The sequence below is a fragment of the Saccopteryx bilineata genome, chromosome 6, assembly GCF_036850765.1.
Source record: "Saccopteryx bilineata isolate mSacBil1 chromosome 6, mSacBil1_pri_phased_curated, whole genome shotgun sequence".
In the NCBI taxonomy this organism is placed as follows: Eukaryota; Metazoa; Chordata; class Mammalia; order Chiroptera; family Emballonuridae; genus Saccopteryx; species Saccopteryx bilineata.
The window spans coordinates 73,538,626-73,559,763 of record NC_089495.1 but is presented as its reverse complement, the minus strand read 5'-3'; the positions used below and the strand labels follow the sequence as shown (position 1 = coordinate 73,559,763).

Below are 21,138 nucleotides of genomic sequence, written 5' to 3'. Positions count from 1 at the left end.
AGTTGTTGCTGCTGCTTGTAGGGATTTTTCGTTTGGAAGCTGAAGACGGAGGGCTGGAGCTAGCTAGATGTCTGAGTCCACCTGCGGTTGAAACGGAAAAGTTTAGGGAGGTGGAGCAGAAAGGAGAAAGGAGGGAGTGTCTCTTTGGCCTGCTGCAGCGCAGCAGCTGGTTGGGCAGAGGGTAAGCAAGAGATGCGGCAGCTGACACACCTCCGCGCGTGGGCGCGGTCTCGGAAGGCCACGCCTGGGCCGCGGGACCCAGGGGGCAAACAGGCTCTAAAAATACACACGCCTTATATACTACACAAGGCGTTTTTTAAAAAAACCTGCAAGGAAATATACCAGAATGGTGATGGTGTTAATCAGGGGTCTCAAACTCGCGGCCCGCGGGCCCACCAATTTTGTGCGGCCCGCAGACTGGCCCGCAGATTAATCCACGAAGTTTGATTAGTCTGCGGGCCGCACGGCCGGGAGTTTGAGACCCCTGGTGTTAATGCTGGGATTACAGATGATTTTTATATTTAAAATATTTATTTTCCAGTTTTTCTAAAAGTGAGTTATTTTTTTAAAACCGTCTATCTTGAAATTTTTAAATAGTTTTCTGTAACTCAGTAAGGAAAGTGTAAAGGAATAATATATGGTTATTTAAAAGAAAACCTCTGCTGAATCCTTTTGTAAATCGAGGTACCTTTGTAACTGCTACCTACTTAACTTGTTTTACGTTTGGATTTGGGGATACTGGGTTGTTTTTAAAAGTTATAGTGTGCTTAGGTGCAAAATCATAATTTGAATCATGCACCATCCTTCCTGCCGCCCTCAAAAGTAAATAAAAAGAAAGTATCTTCCATCTAAAGATGTCTTCTCAACCATTTGACCCATGTGTAAGATACTAAAATGCAGGGACGCCCAGGCAGCCCTCCACTCTTCTAGTTCCCCCCGCAAAGTTAGCTAGGAAGCCAAGTGTAATTCATTCAGATTCATTGTGGGAAGACGCTAGTGTTTTCTGTTAGTAATTGACTATCTGATCATCATGTGAAACTGAACAAAATCTCTGCAACATGAAAATGTGATTGTTCTTGTTTTAGCAACATTTTTAGGCCCCTTGGTGACTGGATGATGAAGAACATTAGAAAGTTGTAAGAATAGCAATGATGACTATAAGATGGGAGAACAGAGTCAAATGCAGACCCATTTATTTAGAGTTAGGGTAACATTATAAATGATCAGCAAAACCATTAAACTAAATAAGCAAACATAAGGAGTATATGTTATATTATATTAAAACCTTCAACTCCAGCTGTAGTCCCTATTTAATTGCTCATAGGCTAATACACCCTGTAAGAAGACAAGGCTTACCTGAGTGGACAGAGCATCAACCTGGAACACTGAGGTCTCAGGTTCAAAACCTGGAGGTCTCTGGCTCCAGCACAGGCTCACCAACTTGAGCAAGGTATCTCTTGAGCATAGGATCATCGCTGTGATCCTAAGGTTACTGTCTTAAACCCAAGGCCATTGGCTCATCTGAGGAGCAATCAATGAACAACTAAAATGCCACAACTACAAGTTGATGCTTCTCATCTCTCACACTAAAAAGAAAGAAAGAAAGGAAGGAAGGAAGGAAGGGAGGGAATGAGGGAGAGAGAGAGAAAGAAAGAGAGAGAAAGAAAGGGATCTTGGCACACTTTACCTTTCAAATGCTTCCTCTCCTTCCATTACTTAAAGATTTTACATCACCTTTTTCTGGGGGGGAGGGGATCCAGAAAACTTTATTGAACCATATTCAGACCTAATAAAGCAATGGATAAGCCACATTTCTGATTAGAAAAAACCCAAATCATTAAGATACAAATTCTCCCCAAAATTTTTCCCCTAAAATCAATGCAATTTCAATCAAAATCTGAACAAGTTGCTTCTAGGTATTTCTTTGGTGTCTGTTGTTACTTCTCTTTCACTTCTGATTTTATTTATATGCATCTTCTCTTTTTTTTTGATAAATCTGGTTAAAGGTGTGTCAATCTGCTTACCTTTAAAAAAAAAAACCAGCTCTTGGTTTCAATGATCTCTTGTATTTTTTACACTCTAGTTCATTTATTTATGCTCTAATCTCATTAGTTCCTTCTTTCTATTTACTTTGGGATTTGTTTCTTGCTCTTTTTCAAGTTTCTTTAAGGGTAAAGTTAGATTGTTTATTTGAGATTTTTCCTTTTTTTTGAGATAGGCCTCCTGTATTACTAAGAATTTCCTTCTTAGGACTGCTTTCACTGTGTCCAATAGATTTTGGGTTGTTGTGTTCTTATTTTCTTTTATGTCAAGATATCTTTTGATTTGTTCCTTGCTCTCATTTTTAACCCATTCATTGTTTAGTAACATGTTAATTAGCCTCCATGTCTTTGTGTGTGTTTTTTCTTTGTGACTGGTTTCTAGTTTCACACCATATAGTCAGAGATGCTTGATGTAATTTCAGTCTTCTTAAATTTATTATTTTTTTATTTTGTGTGGGGAGAGAGAGAGAGGGATACAGACAGATAAGAAGGGAGAGAGATGGGAAGCATCAGCTCTTAGTTGTGGTACCTCAGTTGTTCATTGATTGACCAGGGGGCTTCAACCAAGCCAGTTATCCCTTGCTCAAGCCAGTAACCTTGGGCTCAGCAACAACCTTGGGCTTCAAGACAGTGACTTTTGGGCTCAAGCCAGTGACCATGAGGTCATGATCCTACACTGAAGCCAGCAACACCTCACTCAAACTGGTTAGCCCACGCAAAAGCCAGTGACCTCAGGGTTTCAAACGAGTTTTCAGTGTCCCAGGCTGACACTCTATCCACTGTACCACCACCTGCTGACGCCTTAAATTTATTGAGACTTGTTTGTGTCCTTATATGTGGTCTATCCTAGAAAATCTTCCATGTGCACTTGAAAAGAATGCATATTCTGCTGCTTTGGGGTGAAATGCTCTGAACATATTAATTAAATCTGACTGATCTAATGTGTCTTTTTTTTTTTTTTTTTTTTTTTTTACAGAGACGGAATCAGAGAGAGGGATAGATAGGGACAGACAGGAATGCAGAGAGATGTCAATCATCAGTTTTTCATTGTGGCACTTAGTTGTTCATGGATTGCTTTCTCATATGTGCCTTGATCGTGGGGCTACAGCAGATCAAGTAACCCCTTGCTCAAGCCAGTGACCTTGGGTCCAAGCTGGTGAGCTTTGCTCAAACCAGATGAGCCCGTGCTCAAGCTGGCAAGCTCAGGGTCTTGAACCTGGGTCCTCCGCATCCCAGACCGACGCTCTATCCACTGCACCACCGCCTGGTCAGGATAATGTGTCATTTAAGGCTGCCATTTCCTTGTTGACTTTCTGTCGAAGATCTAATCCAATGATGTCAATGGGGTGTTAAAATCTCCTATTATGACTATATTGCTATTGATCTCTCCCCTTATGTCTATCAAGAATTGCTTTATATACACTGTGCACAAAAATTATAGGATCAAGGAACATGCAGATACTCCAGTACTTTCAGCCTTTTGTATACTGCATTTTCACCAATAAAATAAAAGTTGATTTTGCCTCTATTTTGCATAATCAAACAACTTTTTTGACTTGTCATTTGCTTTTCTGATGTTCTTGTTAAATAAAAAAAAAATCAAGTGCTTTTTTTTTTTTTTTCATTTTTCCAAAGCTGGAAACAGGGAGGCAGTTAGACAGAACCCCACATGCGTCCAACTGGGATCCACCCGGCATGCCCCCCGGGGGGCGGTGATGCTCTGCCCATCTGGGGCGTTGCTCCATTGCAACCAGAGCCATTCCAGCGCCCCAGGCAGAGGCCATGGAGCCATCCGCAGCGCCCAGGCCAACTTTGCTCCAATGGAGCCTTGGCTGCTGGAGGGGAAGAGAGAGAGAGGAAGGAGAGGGGGAGGGGTGGAGAAGCAGATGGGCACCCCTCCTGTGTGCCCTGGCCGGGAATCAAACCTGGGACTCCTGTACGCCAGGCCGATGCTCTACCACTGAGCCAACCGGCCAGGGCCTCAAGTGCTTTTTTTTAATCACTTCATATCTATTTTGAAATATCCTCTAATTTTTGTGAGCAGTATATTTAAGTGCTCCTACATTGGGTGTGTAAATGTTTACCGAAGTTATATCCTGTTGTTGGATTGCTCTGTTCATCATTATTTAGTGTTCTTCTTTATCTCTTACTATAGCCTTTATTTTAAAGCCTATTTTATAAGCTATAAATACTGCTACCCCAGCTTTTCTTTTCTTTTCCATTTGCACAAACTGTCATTTTCCTTCCTGCCTTTACTTTTTAGTCTGTATGTGTCTTTCATTCTGAGGTGGGTCTCTTGTAGACAGCATATATTTGGGTCTTGTTTTCTTTCTCTTTGTGACAGAGACGGAGAGAGAGAGACAGAGGGACAGATAGGGACAGACGGACAGGAAGGGTGAGAGATGAGAAGCATCAGTTCTTCATTGCACCTCCTTAGTTGTTCATTAATTGCTTTCTCATATGTGCCTTGATGGGGGGAGGGACTAGAGCAGAGAGAGTGACCCCCCTTGCTCAAGCCAGTGACCTTGGGCTCAAGCCAGTGACTTTGGGCTTTAAGCCAGCGACCTTTGGGCTCAAGCCAGCTACCATGGGCTCATGTTAATGATCCCACATTTAAGCCAGCGACCCCATGGTCAAGCTGGTGAGCCCGCGCTCAAGCCAGTGACCTCAAGGTTTTGAACCTGGGTCCTCTGCATCCCAGTCCAACACTCTATCCATTGCGCCACCACCTGGTCAGGCTTGGGTCTTGTTTTCTTTTTTTTTTTTTTTTTTTTTGTATTTTTCTGAAGCTGGAAATGGGGAGAGACAGTCAGACAGACTCCCGCATGCGCCCGACCGGGATCCACCCGGCACGCCCACCAGGGGCAACGCTCTGCCCACCAGGGGGCGATGCTCTGCCCCTCCGTGGTGTCGCTCTGCTGCGACCAGAGCCACTCTAGCGCCTGGGGCAGAGGCCAAGGAGCCATCCCCAGCGCCCGGGCCATCTTTGCTCCAATGGAGCCTTGGCTGCGGGAGGGGAAGAGAGAGACAGAGAGGAAGGAGGGGAGGGGGTGGAGAAGCAAATGGGCGCCTCTCCTGTGTGCCCTGGCCGGGAATTGAACCCGGGTCCCCCGCACACCAGGCCGACGCTCTACCGCTGAGCCAACTGGCCAGGGCCGGGTCTTGTTTTCTTATCCATTCATCTACCCATGTCTTTTGACTGGAACATTTAAGCCATTTACATTTAAAGTGATTATTGATAGGTATGTATTTACTGACATTTTTTTTTTAATTTTATTTATTTTTTACAGAGACAGAGAGTAAGTCAGAGAGAGGGATAGATAGGGACAGACAGACAGGAACGGAGAGAGATGAGAAGCAAAATCATTTTTCATTGCGCATTGCAACACCCTAGTTGTTCATTTATTGCTTTCTCATATGTGCCTTGACTGCGGGCCTTCAGCAGACCGAGCACCTTGCTGGAGCCAGCGACCTTGGGTTCAAGTTGGTGGGCTTTTTTGCTCAAACCAGATGAGCCCACGCTCAAGCTGGCGACCTCGGGGTCTCGAACCTGGGTCCTCTGCATCCCAGTCTGACGCTCTATCCACTGCGCCATTGCCTGGTCAGGCTTTACTGACATTTTATTTTTTTAACTATGTTCCTCTGGTTTCTTCTTTTTTTCTTTTTAAAGCAGGTTCTTTAACATTTCTTGTAATATTGGCTTTGTAGTTACAAACTCTAGAGCATTTTCTTGTCTGGAAAGCTCTTTACTTCCTCAATTTCAAATATTAGCCTTACTGGGTAAAGTAGTCGTGGTTGTAGGTCCTTACTTTTCATCACTTTGAATATTTCATTCCAATCCCTTCTGACCTGAAATTTTTTCTGTTGAGAAATCAGTCTTATGGGAGCTCCCTTGTAGGTAACTAATCTGTCTTTCTCTTGCTTCTTTTAAGTCTCTCTTTGTCTTTAACTTTTGCCATGTTAATTATGATGTGAATGGATGTGGGCTTCTTTTGGTTCATCTTGTTGGGGACTCTGCTCTTTCTGGACTCGTGTATCTTTTTCCTTCACCAGGTTAGGGAAGTTTTCAATTCCTTATTCTCTCTCTTCTTCTTGTATCCCTATGATGCAGATGTTTTTATACTTCATGTTGTCCCAAAGGTCCCTTAAACTATCCTCTTTTTAAAAAAATTCTTTTTTTCTTTTTGTTGCTCTGATTGGGTGTTATTTTCATGGATTCAGTCTTCTACTTTAGCTAACCTACTCATTACTTCTTCCACTGTATTCTTCATGTCAAACATTATATTCATTTTTGACTTTTTCTTTCTTTTCATTTTATGTGCTTTTTCATGCTGTTGAGCATCTTTATAACCATTACTTTGAACTCTATATCTAATAAACTGCTTGCCTCCATTTTATTTAGCTCTTTTTCTAGTGGTTTGCTCTGTTCTTTCATTTGGAGACTCTTTGTCTTCCTATTTTGGATGCTTTTTGTGTTTGTTTCTATGTAATATGATAGAGAGACCTGCTATGACTCCCGCCTTGGTGAGCCGGCCTTACACAGTAGGTATCCTGTGGGACCGACTGGCACTGTCTCCTTGGTCACCTCAGCTGGGTGCTCCAGAGATGTCCCTGGTGTCGGTTGTGTGGACCCTCCTATTGTAACTGAGTCTGATTACTATTGGCCCATTCATGTGTGGGATCAACCCTTAGGCTGGCTAACAGGCTCAGCCACGAACATGGTGTGCGCACAGCTATGCAGGTGCTGACCTCAGGAAGTGGAACTTGCCTCAGCAGGGCCTGGTGCCTGCTGGGGTCTCCCTTTCATTATGCTGCTTATGAAGCTCTTTGGATCCTGCTATGATGTTGTCTGAAGCTGGCCAATAGATGTGTTGGTTCTGAGCCTCTTGAGAGGGAACCTGGTGCAGAGCAATGTCAGACACTGTCTGGGACTGACCCTGACAACCAGTTTGGAGCTACAGGTGATCCAAAGTTTGTGGCTACCTCAATTTGGCCTGGGTGCATGCAGGAAGGGCCAAACTGTACACTAAGACTGGCTTTTACCAGAATCAGTCCTGGAGACAAGTCAGCAAAAGTCCCAAACACTCCAAGATCTACCTCCACCTACTTCTGCCTGTTGGCTGGCTGTTAGGTTCAGGCACTGTAAGAGTCTCTGGCAGTACTCGAGTTGCATGAGATATGTTCATAGTGAATGACTAGGTAGGGACAAGTAGAGTTCATCAGATTTATACAGTCTCAACATTGGTGCACTCAGCAAATGTCCCTGAGTGTACCAAGTCTGCCTCCCATCTGCTGGGAAGTTGCACACCTCTGTGTTTGGGCGGGGTCTCAGGGAGTGATCAGGATGAGGCCAGATTATCAGGCCCCAACAGACTGAGATTTGGCCATGTGTAGGGAGGGCTCTGCTTCGGTTGGGAGTATAAGGGGAAAATGGCCTCTGTTCTAGAGCCACGTAACTCAGTCTGTCCTGGATTTGCCTTGACCTTAGCAGGGAGCCGCTGGGAGTTGGGCAGGTGAGGCCTATGGAGCTGGAGGCTGGGGGGTGTCTGCTGCAATCCTGGAGAGTGGTTTTATCAGGTTTTCTGTGAGGGGGAAGACCCAGTCAGATTCACAAGAAATTGGGGAGAATGGTTCCTACCCAAAAGCCATACAACTCAGGCACTGACACCCCCTGAGTCTTCCCAGACCTCTACACCCTGGCCCAGGCAGCTGACTCCTCAGCAGGATGTAAGATTCACAGGGTGGGGCAAGAGAGAGTCCAGAGGTGGGGCTATTGCTTTCCCCAAGCTGATGCCACGCAAGAGATGCCACCCTCTGTGGTGTGGGAGAGGAACTCAGCACAGGGATCCTGGTGGCTGTCTCTTCAGCTCTCTCCCCAGAGCTGCTGTGAATGAGCTTTTGTGCATTGGCCCTTTAAGAGAGTGCCTGTGTCTTTAACATACTCCCATCTCTCTCTTCTGGACAGAAATTCCCCTTCTGTTCACAGCCAGATGTTATGTCGGTGCCTCTTCCAGGCGCTGGTGCTCTCTGGGCTGGAGAGCCCAGCTCGGGGCTTAGAACCCATGCTCCTCAGGGGAAACTCTGCTTCTGAGCTAACCCTCTGGGATGTCAGCTGCCACCTGTGGGAGCGGGACACCCCTTTTTGTGTCTCTGCCCCTCCTACCCATCTCAACGCGGCTTCTTCTATAAATCCTTGGTTATAAGACTTCTCTTCAGCTCATCGTCAGCTGGTTTTTCTGGATGATTGCTCTGTAACTTGGTTGTAATTCCAGTTTGGTCCTGGTTCCCTGTGAGTGTAGCTTCCACCTACTCCATCTTGGATTTTCTCCTTTATTTCACCTTTTTGAAAAAAAAAAAGGAACTTGTACTTATTTTTAAAATCAGTCCATACTTACTTACATTTATCAGTTGTAGTGGGAAAGGGCAGAAGGAAGCTATGGAGTAGATTGGTCTAGCAGAGAAAAATATTTTGTTACTAACCCTGTTTAGTATTCCCAATGCATGTGATGACAAAAAGCAACCCAATGTTTAGTCAACTTTATTAATCCTTTTCATGGGTGCTTGAATTTGTAAACCCAGGAGCTGTATAGGTGCTCATTTTCTACCACACTGCCTGGAAAGCAGAAAAAGTTGCTCTGTGATTAGAAAGAATAGCAAAAGAAATGCAGAAAGGACTTACAGAAGGGACAGAGCCAGAGCCCCCAACCCTGGTTCTACACTATTCCTGAGGACTGGCGGTGTTACAGCGGTTGAATTTTCCTCTTGTTTGCTAAAGTTATTTTGAATTTGTGTTGTTTTGTTTGAAACCATAGCTCCTTGCCAGTGCAGAGTTGACCTGAAAAGGCTCTTTCTTGGGTCTCACATGATTATTCCTTCTAACTGAAAAGCAATCATGGAATTTGGTCTCAGTGTGTCTGTATCTGTGAGTGTGGGTGGGCGTGTCTTCTCCATAGCTGCCATTTAACCATGGGTAATTCTGCCTCGTAGCATAGGAGTGGTGGTGGCTTGGACCAGGCCAGTCTTAGAAGGAGCCCCAGGAAAATAGGCATGACAACGGCCTCTTTTAGATGGATTTCCTGCCTTCCAAGTTGACAGATGAATCACAGATCTTACTGTGAAAAAGATGCATAATGTTTTTTTCTAAGGGGTAGGCAGGTCCCTGGAGAGCAGTTGAGTTGGAGAGAAACAGAGGTTTTAACTTTACCTTAGTTATTCCTTTGAATCATGCAAGGGAAAGGCCCTCTAGATTTAGTGTTCTTTCCCACTCTTTGACCTCTTTTCCTCTCTCCTTTTTCTGAAGCTTTCTTTTCTCAGCTTCCCCAGTCTGGTGTTTCCCCAGAGGAGGAGGAACTCTTGTCAACTCCTCCCCTTTCTGGAACTTGCAAACTTGAGAGCCAGAAGCCTCCACTGTTCAGTCAAAGCTGCTCCAGATCTGGAGGGAGAAGAGCTGAGTTGTGGCTTAATTTTGATCCTGGTTCTGCCTATACTAGATATGCAAGCTTAGACAAGTTCCAAGGTAACTTCTTTGTGCTTCAGTTTCCTCATCTCTAAAATAACTACCACATAGGTTATCATGAGAACTAAATGAGTTAACACACCGCATTGCCCATGTATAAGACACTCCCATGTATAAGACACACCCTAATTTGGGGGCCTGAAATTTAAAAAAAGTGTATTACATAAAGTTATTGAACTCAAGTTTTATTCATCATAAAATTCATGAAACTCCTAATCCGTGCAAAAAAGTGGGAAATGCAAGTAAAAAAAAAAAAAGCTACAACCACTGTATAAGACGCACCCAGTTTTTAGACCTCAAATTTTTTGAAAAAGGTACATCTTATACACGGGGAAATATGGTAAGTTAAGCACCTAGGCCAGTCACAGGCATATTAAATGCTAGCTAGCTACATTGCTCTTGTTGTTACTATTGGCTCTGACTCTGAGTAAGGACACTCACTTCTGCTTGGCATCTTGCCTCAGCATTCCCACCTCTCCCCTTTTAGTTGCTTCAGCATACACTTCCCTCTCTGGAAAATTAGGCTAACTAAACCATTTCAGTTTAGGCCATATCTTTGCATTTTAACACTAAGATTAGTTTGTAAGCTCCTCAAAGAAAAGAAGGATGTTTTGAAACTTTGACAAGATCCTTTATCAACTCTTCCCAAGACCACAGTCGTACTTTCCAACTGGCCTGCTCCAGAGGCAGTGTTTTTCGAGCTACCGCCTGACCTGATTCCTGAATTATTCCTAAACCACGTCTCTTGCTTTTATAAAAAAGAAAAAAAAAATACAAAGACAAAATCGAAATTGTTGAGAATGAGATTCTAGGCCAGCACTGTTAATTAGAAATATATGCAAGCCACATATGCAATTTAAAGTTTTCTGGAAGCCACATTTTTTTAAAAGTATAAAAGAGCAGCCCTGGTCGGGTGACTCAGTTGGTTAGAGCATTGTCCTGATCCCCCAGGGTTGTGGGTTTGATCCCTGGTCAGGGCCAATGAACAAGTAGAACAAGTGGATGTTTCTTTCTCTCTCCCTCTTCTTCTCTCTCTAAAAATTAATCAGTAGTTTTAAAAAGTACAAAGGAATAGGTAAAATTAATTTTAATAATGTTATTTAAATATATACCTAGCATATCCAAAATATTATTTCAATATATAAACGATCTCACAAATGATTGAGATAGCTTCATTTTTTTGTCTTTTGGTACTCCAGTCTTTGTAAAACCTGTGCTAGTTATTTAACCTTTGTGAGATTCAGTTGCCTCATCTGCAAAAGGAAAGTAATAGTTCACAGGCTTGTAGAAAATGAAATGTGCTACTATAACAAATTACTACAGCCTCCGTGTCTTAAAACAAATATTACTGCGCAGTTTTGGAGGTCTGAAGTGTGAAATGGGCTACAATCATTGCCTGACTTTGCCTCCTCTTTTCCTGTATTAGGACCCTTGTGATAACATTGGGCCTATTCGTTTAGCCCAGGAAAGTTTCTCCATTTCTAGGTCTCTACCCTTCATCACATCAGCAAAGTCCCTTTTGACATGTAAGGCAACAAATTCGTATATTCTGGGGATTCGGACATGGGCCTATTTGGGGACTGTCATTCTGCCTACCATAACCACGCATCAGCAGTGCTTGTCACTGTAAGCCCTCCACAATTCTCTCTTATTATCAGAAAACCTTGATTATAGTTCTTACTAACTTTATATTACTTGTCTCTGTATTTGTGTTCTGTGACTGTCACATCCCTAGCACAGTGTGCTGCACACATTTACTAACTCACATGGTCATTTGCCTTCTGTGTTTAAGTCATGGTTACTAAGCATCTGGGAACATCTCATGAGCCTGCACTGTGAAGTGTGTATATAGAACAGGTGCTCAAATATTTGTTAAGTGAATTAATGAAGCAAACAGCTTACTCACACTTCTGAGGAGCACACAGCAGTGCCTTAGTTCTCACCACACTTTCTCCCTGCAATGTGCTTTCCCACTTTTGCTTGTCAAAACTTCCTTCAAAACTAGGCTCAAGTACCTGCATCTACTTTTTGCAGGAAATGGATATTATAACTGAATGTATTTCTTGCTTTCCTTTGTTAGCTAAGAAACTCACTGTGAAGTTGATGGTCTATTCTCTAGCAACAATGTAAGACTGTGTGGTTCTTTACTGGACACTCATCTCTAACCTTGGCTTTTCTTTTCTTAATTTCTTTTCACTGTAACTCCTTCCAGTATTTATCTTTTATAGTCTATGTATTTTTTTCTAAGCTACCTTATGTCATTTGTGAAATGAAGCAACCATAAGTCATTTAAAATGTATTATCCTATTGTGTCGGTCAGTCAGGTCGTGTACGAAGCAGATGCCAAGATAAAGTCAGAGGTGCAAGAAATCTGTTGAGGGTAGTGCTGAGAAAGGTCAGTAACAGGAGTAGGTAGGGACAGCCCTCAGACTGTGATGTGGGTGTGGTATCTGGGAAAGGAAAACAAGAAGAAAGATGGCCCAGGAAGGAGGGATTCCTTGGGTAGAAGTGGCTGGCTCTAACACTCTGCCGTGCTCTGTCATTGCCTGGGGCTGCCGACACAGAGCCTAGGGGAAAATGTGCAGATAGATACTCCAGTACCTTCAGCCTTTTTTTAAAACAAATTTTTAATTTTTTTATTTACAGAGACAGAGATAGAGTCAGAGAGAGGGACAGACAGACAGGAAGGGAGAGAGATGAGAAGCATCAATTCTTTGTTGCGGCACCTTAGTTGTTCACTGATTGCCTTCTCATATGTGCCTTGACCTTGGGGCTACAGCAGACCAAGTAACTCCTTGCTCAAGCCAGCAACCTTAGGTCCAAGCTCATGAGCTTTGCTCAAACCAGATGAACCCATGCTCAAGCTGGGGACCTCGGGGTCTCAAACCTGGGTCCTCTGCATCCCAGTCCAACACTCTATCCACTGTGCCACCACCTGGTCAAGCACTTTCAGCCTTTTGTATAGTGCATTTTCACCAATGAAATAAAAGTTGGTTTTGCATCTCATTTGCATAATCAAACAACTTTCTTTGACTTGTTTGCTTTTCTGATGTTCTTGTTTAATAAAAATCAAATGCCTCATTTTTTTATCGCTTCATAATCATTTTGAAATATTCCCTAATTTTTGTGAGCAGTATATATGGTACATTCCTTAAGGCAAATACTGTTAGCTCCTTCATGACTTTGTTCACATTATAAGTGTCCAGTTACCACTTCATAAACTATTTTCATAGAACCAGTTGGTAATGCAATAGTAATAGCCTGATGTGGTAGAAAGAGTTTGGATTTGAGACAGAAAGATCTGATTCACATCTCAGGGTTTTTTTTTAGATGAATCTAGATTAGCTAGAATCTAATGCCAGTTATTTAACTTCTTTAAGCCTTTAAAATTATCTGTTAAAATGAGATTAATGTTTTACTCTAGAGTTGCTGGGAGGAACTACACAGCCAATGTAAGAAATGTATATAACCATGTACAAGTAGAATTCAATGACGAAGAAGGCAGGAAGAGATGTTGGGGCTGACAAATCTGAAGAAAAAGGCACATTAGTAACCACTGTGAATGAAGAGGGACTAAAGAGTACTGCATATATTTTAAAAATAAGAGTCATTGATAAAAAAGGAGTTTTTAGCCCTAAACAACCTAGCCAGAAGACTGCTTAAGGGAAACAGCTTTTCCATGGCCTAACATATAACAGGAAATGAAGATTCTTTCCAGATTCCCCCATACCATTGTGATTCTGCTTGCTGTTTCCTGCCTAGTATATGACACATAGCATTTGAAAATGGCCTTCGTGCACTGTATGCTTAAACATAATGCATGCCAAAGCCATCTCCCTTCTCTGCTTTGGTATAATTTATTCCTAAAAAATTTATTTTATTTTTCTGAAGTGAGAAGCAGGGGTAGGCAGGCAGACAGACACTCGCATGCGCCCGACCGATCCACCTGGCATGCCAACCAGGGGGTGATGCTCTGCCCATTTGGGGTGTCGCTCTGTTGCAACTGGAGCCATTCTAGTGCCTGAGACGGAGGCCATGGAACCATCCTCAGTGCCCAGGCCAACTTTGCTCCAATGGAGCCTTGGCTGTGGGAGGGGAAGAGAGAGACAGAGAGAAAGAAGAGGGGGAGGGGTGAGAAGCAGACGGATGCTTCTCCTGTGTGCCCTGGCTGAGAATCAAACCTGGGACTTCCACATGCTGGGCCAATGCTCTACCACTGAGCCAACCCGCCAGGGACTTATTCCTAAAATCTTTTTAAGTTTCCTAGATTTGAGATGCTTGGGATGTATTTAAAAATGGCTTCCTCATAAATGAAGGTAAGTGCATCATAGGGCTTTGTTACTTTTTCCCTTTTATTACAAGAGTATTAACTTGAGATGGCTTTCCCATTTCCTTTCTTTTCATCTTCAATTTATACACTAGAGCTGATCAATTTGCTGGCAAAGTTAATGGATACAAAATGGCATTCTTTACAGTTCTCAAGTGTCTATGACATCTCCCTTGTGGCCTTCTCAAGGTTAGTTTCATTCCTTTGGCCTGTGAGTTTGGTCAACTATGTTTACAATGGCCTCATTGCATTCTCTCGTTTTCCTGGGTATACCTAGGAACAGACTCCCTCTCGGTACTGACTTTGTGTCTTCTGGAAACATGTGAAGCCAGTCCTGAGCCCGTGCCCTCAGTTTTTTCCCATAATCCTGGGCACAGAACGAGACTACTGTGCTAAGCGAAAGTTGGAAAAAGAGGCCGAGGCCGATTCCTAAGAAGGTCCTGAGAAGCAGTGTGATGAGCAGGGTTATCCCTTCCTGATACCTGTCATCCAGTATACTCATGCAGAATGGTATGTCTTGAAGAAAGAGGCTGTTCTGGAATCTCTTTTGAACAGAGTCCCAATGGGCGCTCTGTCAAAAACAAAAATGTGAGAGGATATAAACATGTGAATACCTTCAGGACCATTTTCAGCTTCAAGTATCAGGATTTCTTCATGAAATATTAAGCCAAGGTATTCTAGAGATTGGAATTGAGTGAGTCCTGTCTGTAATTCTTTCAGCTTGGCTTAGGAGTACCCTAATAACAACAAATTACTCTTGCTTACACACATTGGGCAATGTAAAAATTACTTGTGGCCCTGGCTGGTAGAACAGCGGACAGAGCATTGCCCCAGAGTGCTAGGTCACTGGCTTGACCCTGGGGTTGCCCATCCTGAGGATGCTGGCTCAATCCCAAAGGTTACGAACTTGATCCTGGGGGTCAATGACTTGATCTCGAGGGTGCTAGCTCATTCTTGAGGGCACCGGCTCGATCCCGAGGGTATTGGCTGGACCCCTGAGGTCACCAGTTTGAGCACTGGACAGAGCACATATGAGAAGCAATCAATGGTATAATGTTAAGTGTGGAACCATGAGTAGTAGATGCTTCTTTCTCTCTCTCAAAAAAAATTTGCTTTTAACTTTAAGGCACCGTTAAGGAAGTTTGAATATTCTTCTCTTGAGAAATTTTAAAATATATCATTTCTTTTACAGTGATGGTTCAGATGTATCTTATTTAGACATAGTGGGACTGTACGTACTGTTTCAAAGTCCTTCCTTGCTCAGGAAGCCCAGATGCTTGAGTAGTGGATCCACAAGTTGCATCATGAACAGATCAGAGTCTTCTTGATTTTCAGATTTTTTTTTTTTTTTTTTTTTTCCTGGTAAGGTCTCCAACATCAAGAAACTTAAGACTACTCACTAATCATCTTCTAGAATTTTCTACTTACCTACTTTTTTCTTTCTCTATATCTCTGTCCTTTGAAATGCTACTTATTCTTCAAGATGCAGCTTCAAAGACCTCTTAGCTACACCACTCCCAGCAACAATAACAAAAACAAAAAGAAACCTATGAACAACGATATTTCCTAAATCCTGAAGCACTTGGCTTAAACATTTTAATGAAATTTATCAGCACATTCTCTAGTTATCTGTGCTTGGATTTGATCTTTTCTTTATACTTTAAGGTCCTTCAAGGCACAGATTATTTTAAATTTCTCACAAATGTTTAACAAATAATAAAATAATGGATATTAAACAATTAATTTATATATTTCCAACAGAGGGAATTTAAGATAAAACCCATAAAACTTTAGTCAGTCTTATGAAATAAATATAATCTGATTTTATAATGAGTCCTAAATAAACAATTTGGCAATTTCATGAGTTAACTATTAAACAAAACAACACTGTAGTCTATAGTAGATAAAGAGAAAGCTAGTGATTTTGTTGATTACTTTATAAAAGTTCTAAAAGGTACTGGTTGATAAAGTAGAAGTTAATCCATTTCCTAAATGTTTTCCTCTGTGTTTGTCATATGTCTATTTAATATATCTATATCTATATCTATATCTATATATATATCTTTTACACAGTGTTAAGTTAAATTACCAATATTGTAATTCATTATTACTTTTATGTTCCCTAACAGTTATACAAGTTATGATTGTGCTATGTTAGTAATTTTCTTTCCAAGGAAAACTAATGGAATCTTAGACCTTAAAGATATTTAAATTTTGTTTCTCAAGCAACACCTTACACAATTGTTTTGCTTTATCACTGTATAAAAATGTACAGTGGTTTATTGACATGTACATTCCAATATGTTTACAGCTGCAAGATAATGAGGCACACTCAGTATTGCACTTCATTAAAATTTCAGGCTCAAACTTAACCTAGAAGTTTAAATGAAACTGCAGTTGTAATTTAGTAATTCTTATAGAGGACAAACATTGATATCTTTATATACAGTGTGATACTTATTACATTTATATGCTGTCCTAACACAATGTATTTTAAATAACAGTCTAGGAAATAAACCAGGATATTATTCTTTTTATCCCCACCTGTGATGCAATTGTACAGGATTACAAAAAAGGCAGTATACAATAAACAATGATTATTATTTTTTTTTTTTGCTTGAAAGCCAGCATCATTCTTAGTCCATGGGCATGGCGATTCTTTTTATATCAATTATCTATAAATGTCCAATGCTTCACAGGCCAATGACGGTAACGGCCACATGCAAACACCTCACAAGTTTGATGTCTTGGCTCGAAAGAAAATAAACCAAAATAATGGGGAAACTTTCCATGGCAAGAATTATGTACATGGTATTTGGCATCCTTCTTGCACTGTGAATGGTTCATTTTTATGGATGTAAAAATGGTCCCGTCCTTATCCTGAGCAGAGTTTAAACTTCGCCATATCCACTTGGGGGATGAAGGCAACTTTTCTCTCCATAGACAAAGGAATCTTAGTATTTTAAAAAGTGTGAGCATTTCTGCACACTCCACAACCCAGAGCAAACTCTTCCCCAGTGGGTGGATGAACAACATGGAGTGGACATTCAGTGCCTTCTAACTGTTTGCCTTTGGGACCTGTATAAATTTTGGAGGAGGCAAAAGAACATAATTAAAAATACATATACATATAAGCTTAATATAAATATAAATCACTGACAAGTTATTCAGAGAAATAATATGACAATGGTTAAGCAAATATAAGATTTAAAAAATTTTTGGCCCTGTCCAAAGTGGTAGAGCATCAGCCCGGCATGTGGATGTCCTGGGTTTGATTCCTGGTTATGGCATATAGAAGAAGCGACCATCTGCTTCTCCACCCCTCCCCCTTCTCTCTCTCTCTCTGTCTTCCCCCTCCTGCAGCCATGATTTGGTTGGAGCGCGATGGCCCCGGGTGCTGAGGATGGCTTCATGGCCTCCACCTCAGGCGCTAAGAAGAGCTTGGTGCTGAGCAACGGAGCAACACCCCAGATTGGCAGAGCATCGTCCCCTAGTAAGCTTGCCAGAGGATCCTGGTTGGGGTGCATGCAGAAGTCCGTCTCTCTGCTTTCTTTCCTCTCACTGAATTAAAAAAAAAGAAAACTTTTTCCCTAAATGCAAAAGTAATATTGTTTCTGATAAAAAAAACCTCACATATGAGATATATATGTAGAAGAAGGGACCTGGTCTCCTACCCGCAGAATCCTGCCTACAGATAACAATGAGCTACAAATCGTTTTTGACTAATTTATGAATTCAGTTCATGATTTTAAAGCAAAGAGAATGAGCAAAAATGGTCCTATAAATTCCTCAATTTAGTCTAGCAGGAAATTATTCTGAATGAGCAAATATAGAGATTTTTGTATAAAATGTTTTTCTCCAGGTAAAAGAAAATTATTATTATTATTTTTAGCAAGAGAGAGAGAGAAACAGACAGGGACAGACAGGAAGAGAGATGAGAAGCATCAACTTGTGGCATCTTAGTTGTTCACTGACTGCTTCCTCCTACGCGCCTTGCCTAGGGTGCTCTAGCTGAGCCAGTGACCTTGTGGTCATGCCCATGATCCCGCTTGAAGCCAGAGACAGTGCACTCATGCTGGTGAGCCCACGCTCAAGCCAGTGACCTTGGGGTTTTGAACCTGGGTACCTAGCATCCCAGGTCGATGCTCTATCCACTGCACCACTGCCTAGTCAGGCAGTATAAGCAAATTTAAGTGTAAAAGACACACTGGTAAAAAGAGAAGACTGTATTAATGTTCTTTTGAAAAGTAGATGGGAGAGAGATTAGTAGAAAAATAAAATTCAGTTTAAAAATATGAACAATAATAGAAAATATAATATGGAAGAAACACTTTGGGAAAGAAATTTGTAGATAATCAAATACATTAAGCTTAAAAATGTACAAGAAACTATACTTTTCTATTTTTTAAAAGACTTGTGATGCTCATGTGTACTAGTATCCTGGTGCCAGGAAGGTCATCAATAAATATTTTAGAAAGGAGTGAACAGAGGGTTATCTACTTCAACGTCTTAATTCAGATTCTTTGTTTTCATCCATATATTAATTAAAAATAATGGGTTGACGCCTGACCAGGTGGTGGCGCAGTGGATAGAGCGTCGGACTGGGATGCTGAGGAACCAGGTTTAAGACCTCGAGGTCACCAGCTTGAGTGCAGGCTCATCTGGTTTGAGCAAAGCTCACTAGCTTAGACCCAAGGTCGCTGGCTCGAGCAACGGGTTACTCGGTCTGCTGAAGGCCCGCGGTCAAGGCACATATGAGAAAGCAATCAATGAACAACTAAGGTCACAACGAAAAACTAATGACCGATGCTTCTCATCTTTCTCCATTCCTGTCTGTCCGTCCCTATCTAGCCCTCTCTCTGACTCTGTGTCTCTGTAAAAAAAAAAAAAAAAAAAAAAAAAAAAATAATGGGTTTACAGTGGTTAGAGAATCGATCCTTCTAAGTAAACTGTATGAGCAATATTCCCTGCCAATTTCACTGAGTTCTCCTTTAATTCTCTTTCAGTTCTCTAAATGAATAGATGAATTAGAGGAATGTATGAGAAAGGAAAAGCACACCTCAATCGAAGAGTCTGATCTTAGGCCAGGTATTTAACCTCTCTAGGACTTAGTTTTCTGTTTGTGAAATGGAGGATAATACTACCTATCTTGTAAATTGTAAAAATTAGATGAGATAATATATGTGAAAATGCCCAGGATCAATGTCAGTACCTTCTGCCATCTCTCAAACTCCTGTCCTGCCTCATTTCTGTGATTCACAATTGTTGGCTGACCTGGATCATCATGTGAATGTATGAGGGGCAAGGCCTAGCTTTTTCCTGGCCCATCCTCCTTCTTTCCTGTGTGAATACCTGCCACTGTGTTCTCTACACTTGTTTCATTATTAGCAAAATTCCTTTTTTGTTTTTGCTTTTTTTAAAAAAAATAGAGATGAAACTTCCTTTCACTGAGTAAAATTTGGATTTTCCCCGATGATACTGCTTACCACTAAACTTTCTCAACTACAATAGAAGCTGGTTACTTACCTCCCAAGCTCTTCTGTGACATAAGGCCAGGAAGCAAGACTGGCTTTCCTGGCTCCCATTTACTTCCAGACCACTAAGCTACAACTTTCATTCAATAAGCCCTCTTTCCTTCAAGCCCAAATGACCTTGCACACTGCTTTCCCCTTTCATTTCCTTCATTTGCTCACCTCCAGACCTTCCTCCCACTAATGATGGCTCACATCTCTATTCTGGCCATTATCCTAACCACTCTAGCCTCACATTATTCTGATCTTGCTTCTTTCAAAGTACAATACTTCCATATTTTTAAGGAAGGCTTTTGGAGATGGAATAGTATTTAACAATTTTTATTTGATATGTGAAAATAGCAAAAAGCCCTACTTAAAAAGAATACCCTCTTACCTTACTATCTTTGTTTTTGAATAGATAATGTATCTTTCATGGTTTAAAAATCAGGAGGAAGTCATATTCCCTCATCTCTTCCCCATCTTCCCTGTTATCCCCATTAGTTGACCAATTTTATTAATTTCTTATGTATCTTTCCAGTGCTTTTATGCAAATGTAAACAAATATATAAGATCTACTAGAAAGTTTTGTCCGTTTCTATCACAAGGTTCGACATGTAAGCACATGTTTATTTGGCGCATGTGTGCCTCTCTATTTTTATCACTTAATGTATACATACTGATGTAGCAAATTAAAACAAAGTTGATTCATGTGAGTCTTATGTGTGAAGCGATAGTGTACCCATGGCTGCTGATAAAGTTCATTTACGCCACTGTAATTTTTACAAATTTCAACAAGGAAGAAATGCTACAGAAGTATGTCTGTCGCATCCACCATATTCCCCAGACTTAGCACCTTCCGACTATCACTTGTTTTTGTCCTTACAAAATTTTTGAAGGGCAAACAATTCAAAAATGAAGAAGATATCAAACAAGCACTGGTTCAATTTTTCGCATCAAAAGATAAAACATTTTTCAAAAATGGGATATACAAATTGCCCTCATGCTGGCAAGAAATCATTAATAATAATGGCAATTATATTATTTAATAAAGTTTATTGACGGTAAGAAAAATTTGTATTTTGTTTTATTCCAAAAACGGACAGAATTTTCCGGTAGACCATATATATGGCTTTTCCAGTCCACCTGAATCATTACCAGCTAGAAGCAGCGGTCATTGGGACTTGGACGTGAGCTGCAAAGTATAGAATTGTGACAACAATTCCAGTGCCATGCGTACTTTTCCTGGAGGTGGACTTTTCCTGAACTCCTGCTTCCTGTGACAGCTCCTAAAAGACTGAACTGGGGTTGGGTTGCATTTTTCAGGGATTTGGCATGGTGTTGGGGCCAACTTGGACTTGGTAAACATGTTAAGGACACTACTCTTTTATGGATTCTTGCTGTATTGGCCAAGAGTTTGCTTAAAGGCTTTAATCACCATAAAAAAAAAAAATAGAAGACTGGATAAAGAAGATGTGGCACATTTACACCATGGTATACTATTCAGCCATAAGAAATGATGACATCGGATCACTTACAACAAAATGGTGGGATCTTGATAATATTATATGGAGTGAAATAAGTAAATCAGAAAAAACCAAGAACTGCAGGATTCCATACATTGGTGGGACATAAAAACGAGACTAAGAGACATGGACAAGAGAGTGGTGGTTACTGGGGGCGGGGGGAGGGAAGGAGGAAGAGGGGGAAGGGGAAGGGGAGGGACACAAAGAAAACTAGATA

General features: G+C 41.4%; 1 protein-coding gene and 1 long non-coding RNA gene across 17 annotated transcripts in view; one reads left to right on the top strand and one right to left on the bottom strand.

The window, feature by feature from the left end:
• Nucleotides 1-58: 58 nt before the first annotated feature.
• Nucleotides 59-20,934, top strand: LOC136308743 (uncharacterized). The gene is made up of 3 exons (XR_010726170.1): nt 59-181; nt 17,249-17,378; nt 18,892-20,934. It is a non-coding gene; the product is annotated as an uncharacterized lncRNA (long non-coding RNA).
• Nucleotides 15,969-21,138, bottom strand: part of MYCBP2 (MYC binding protein 2) — a 333,902-nt gene continuing 328,732 nt past the window's right edge. For 9 of the 16 annotated variants that reach the window (XM_066236389.1, XM_066236395.1, XM_066236388.1 and 6 more), the window contains one exon: nt 15,969-16,963. In XM_066236389.1, coding sequence (XP_066092486.1) covers nt 16,848-16,963 — 116 coding nt within the window. In that variant the 3' untranslated portion in view covers nt 15,969-16,847. The remainder of the gene's footprint in view (nt 16,964-21,138) is intronic. The other 7 variants (XM_066236397.1, XM_066236394.1, XM_066236402.1 and 4 more) reach the window with 2 other exon arrangements.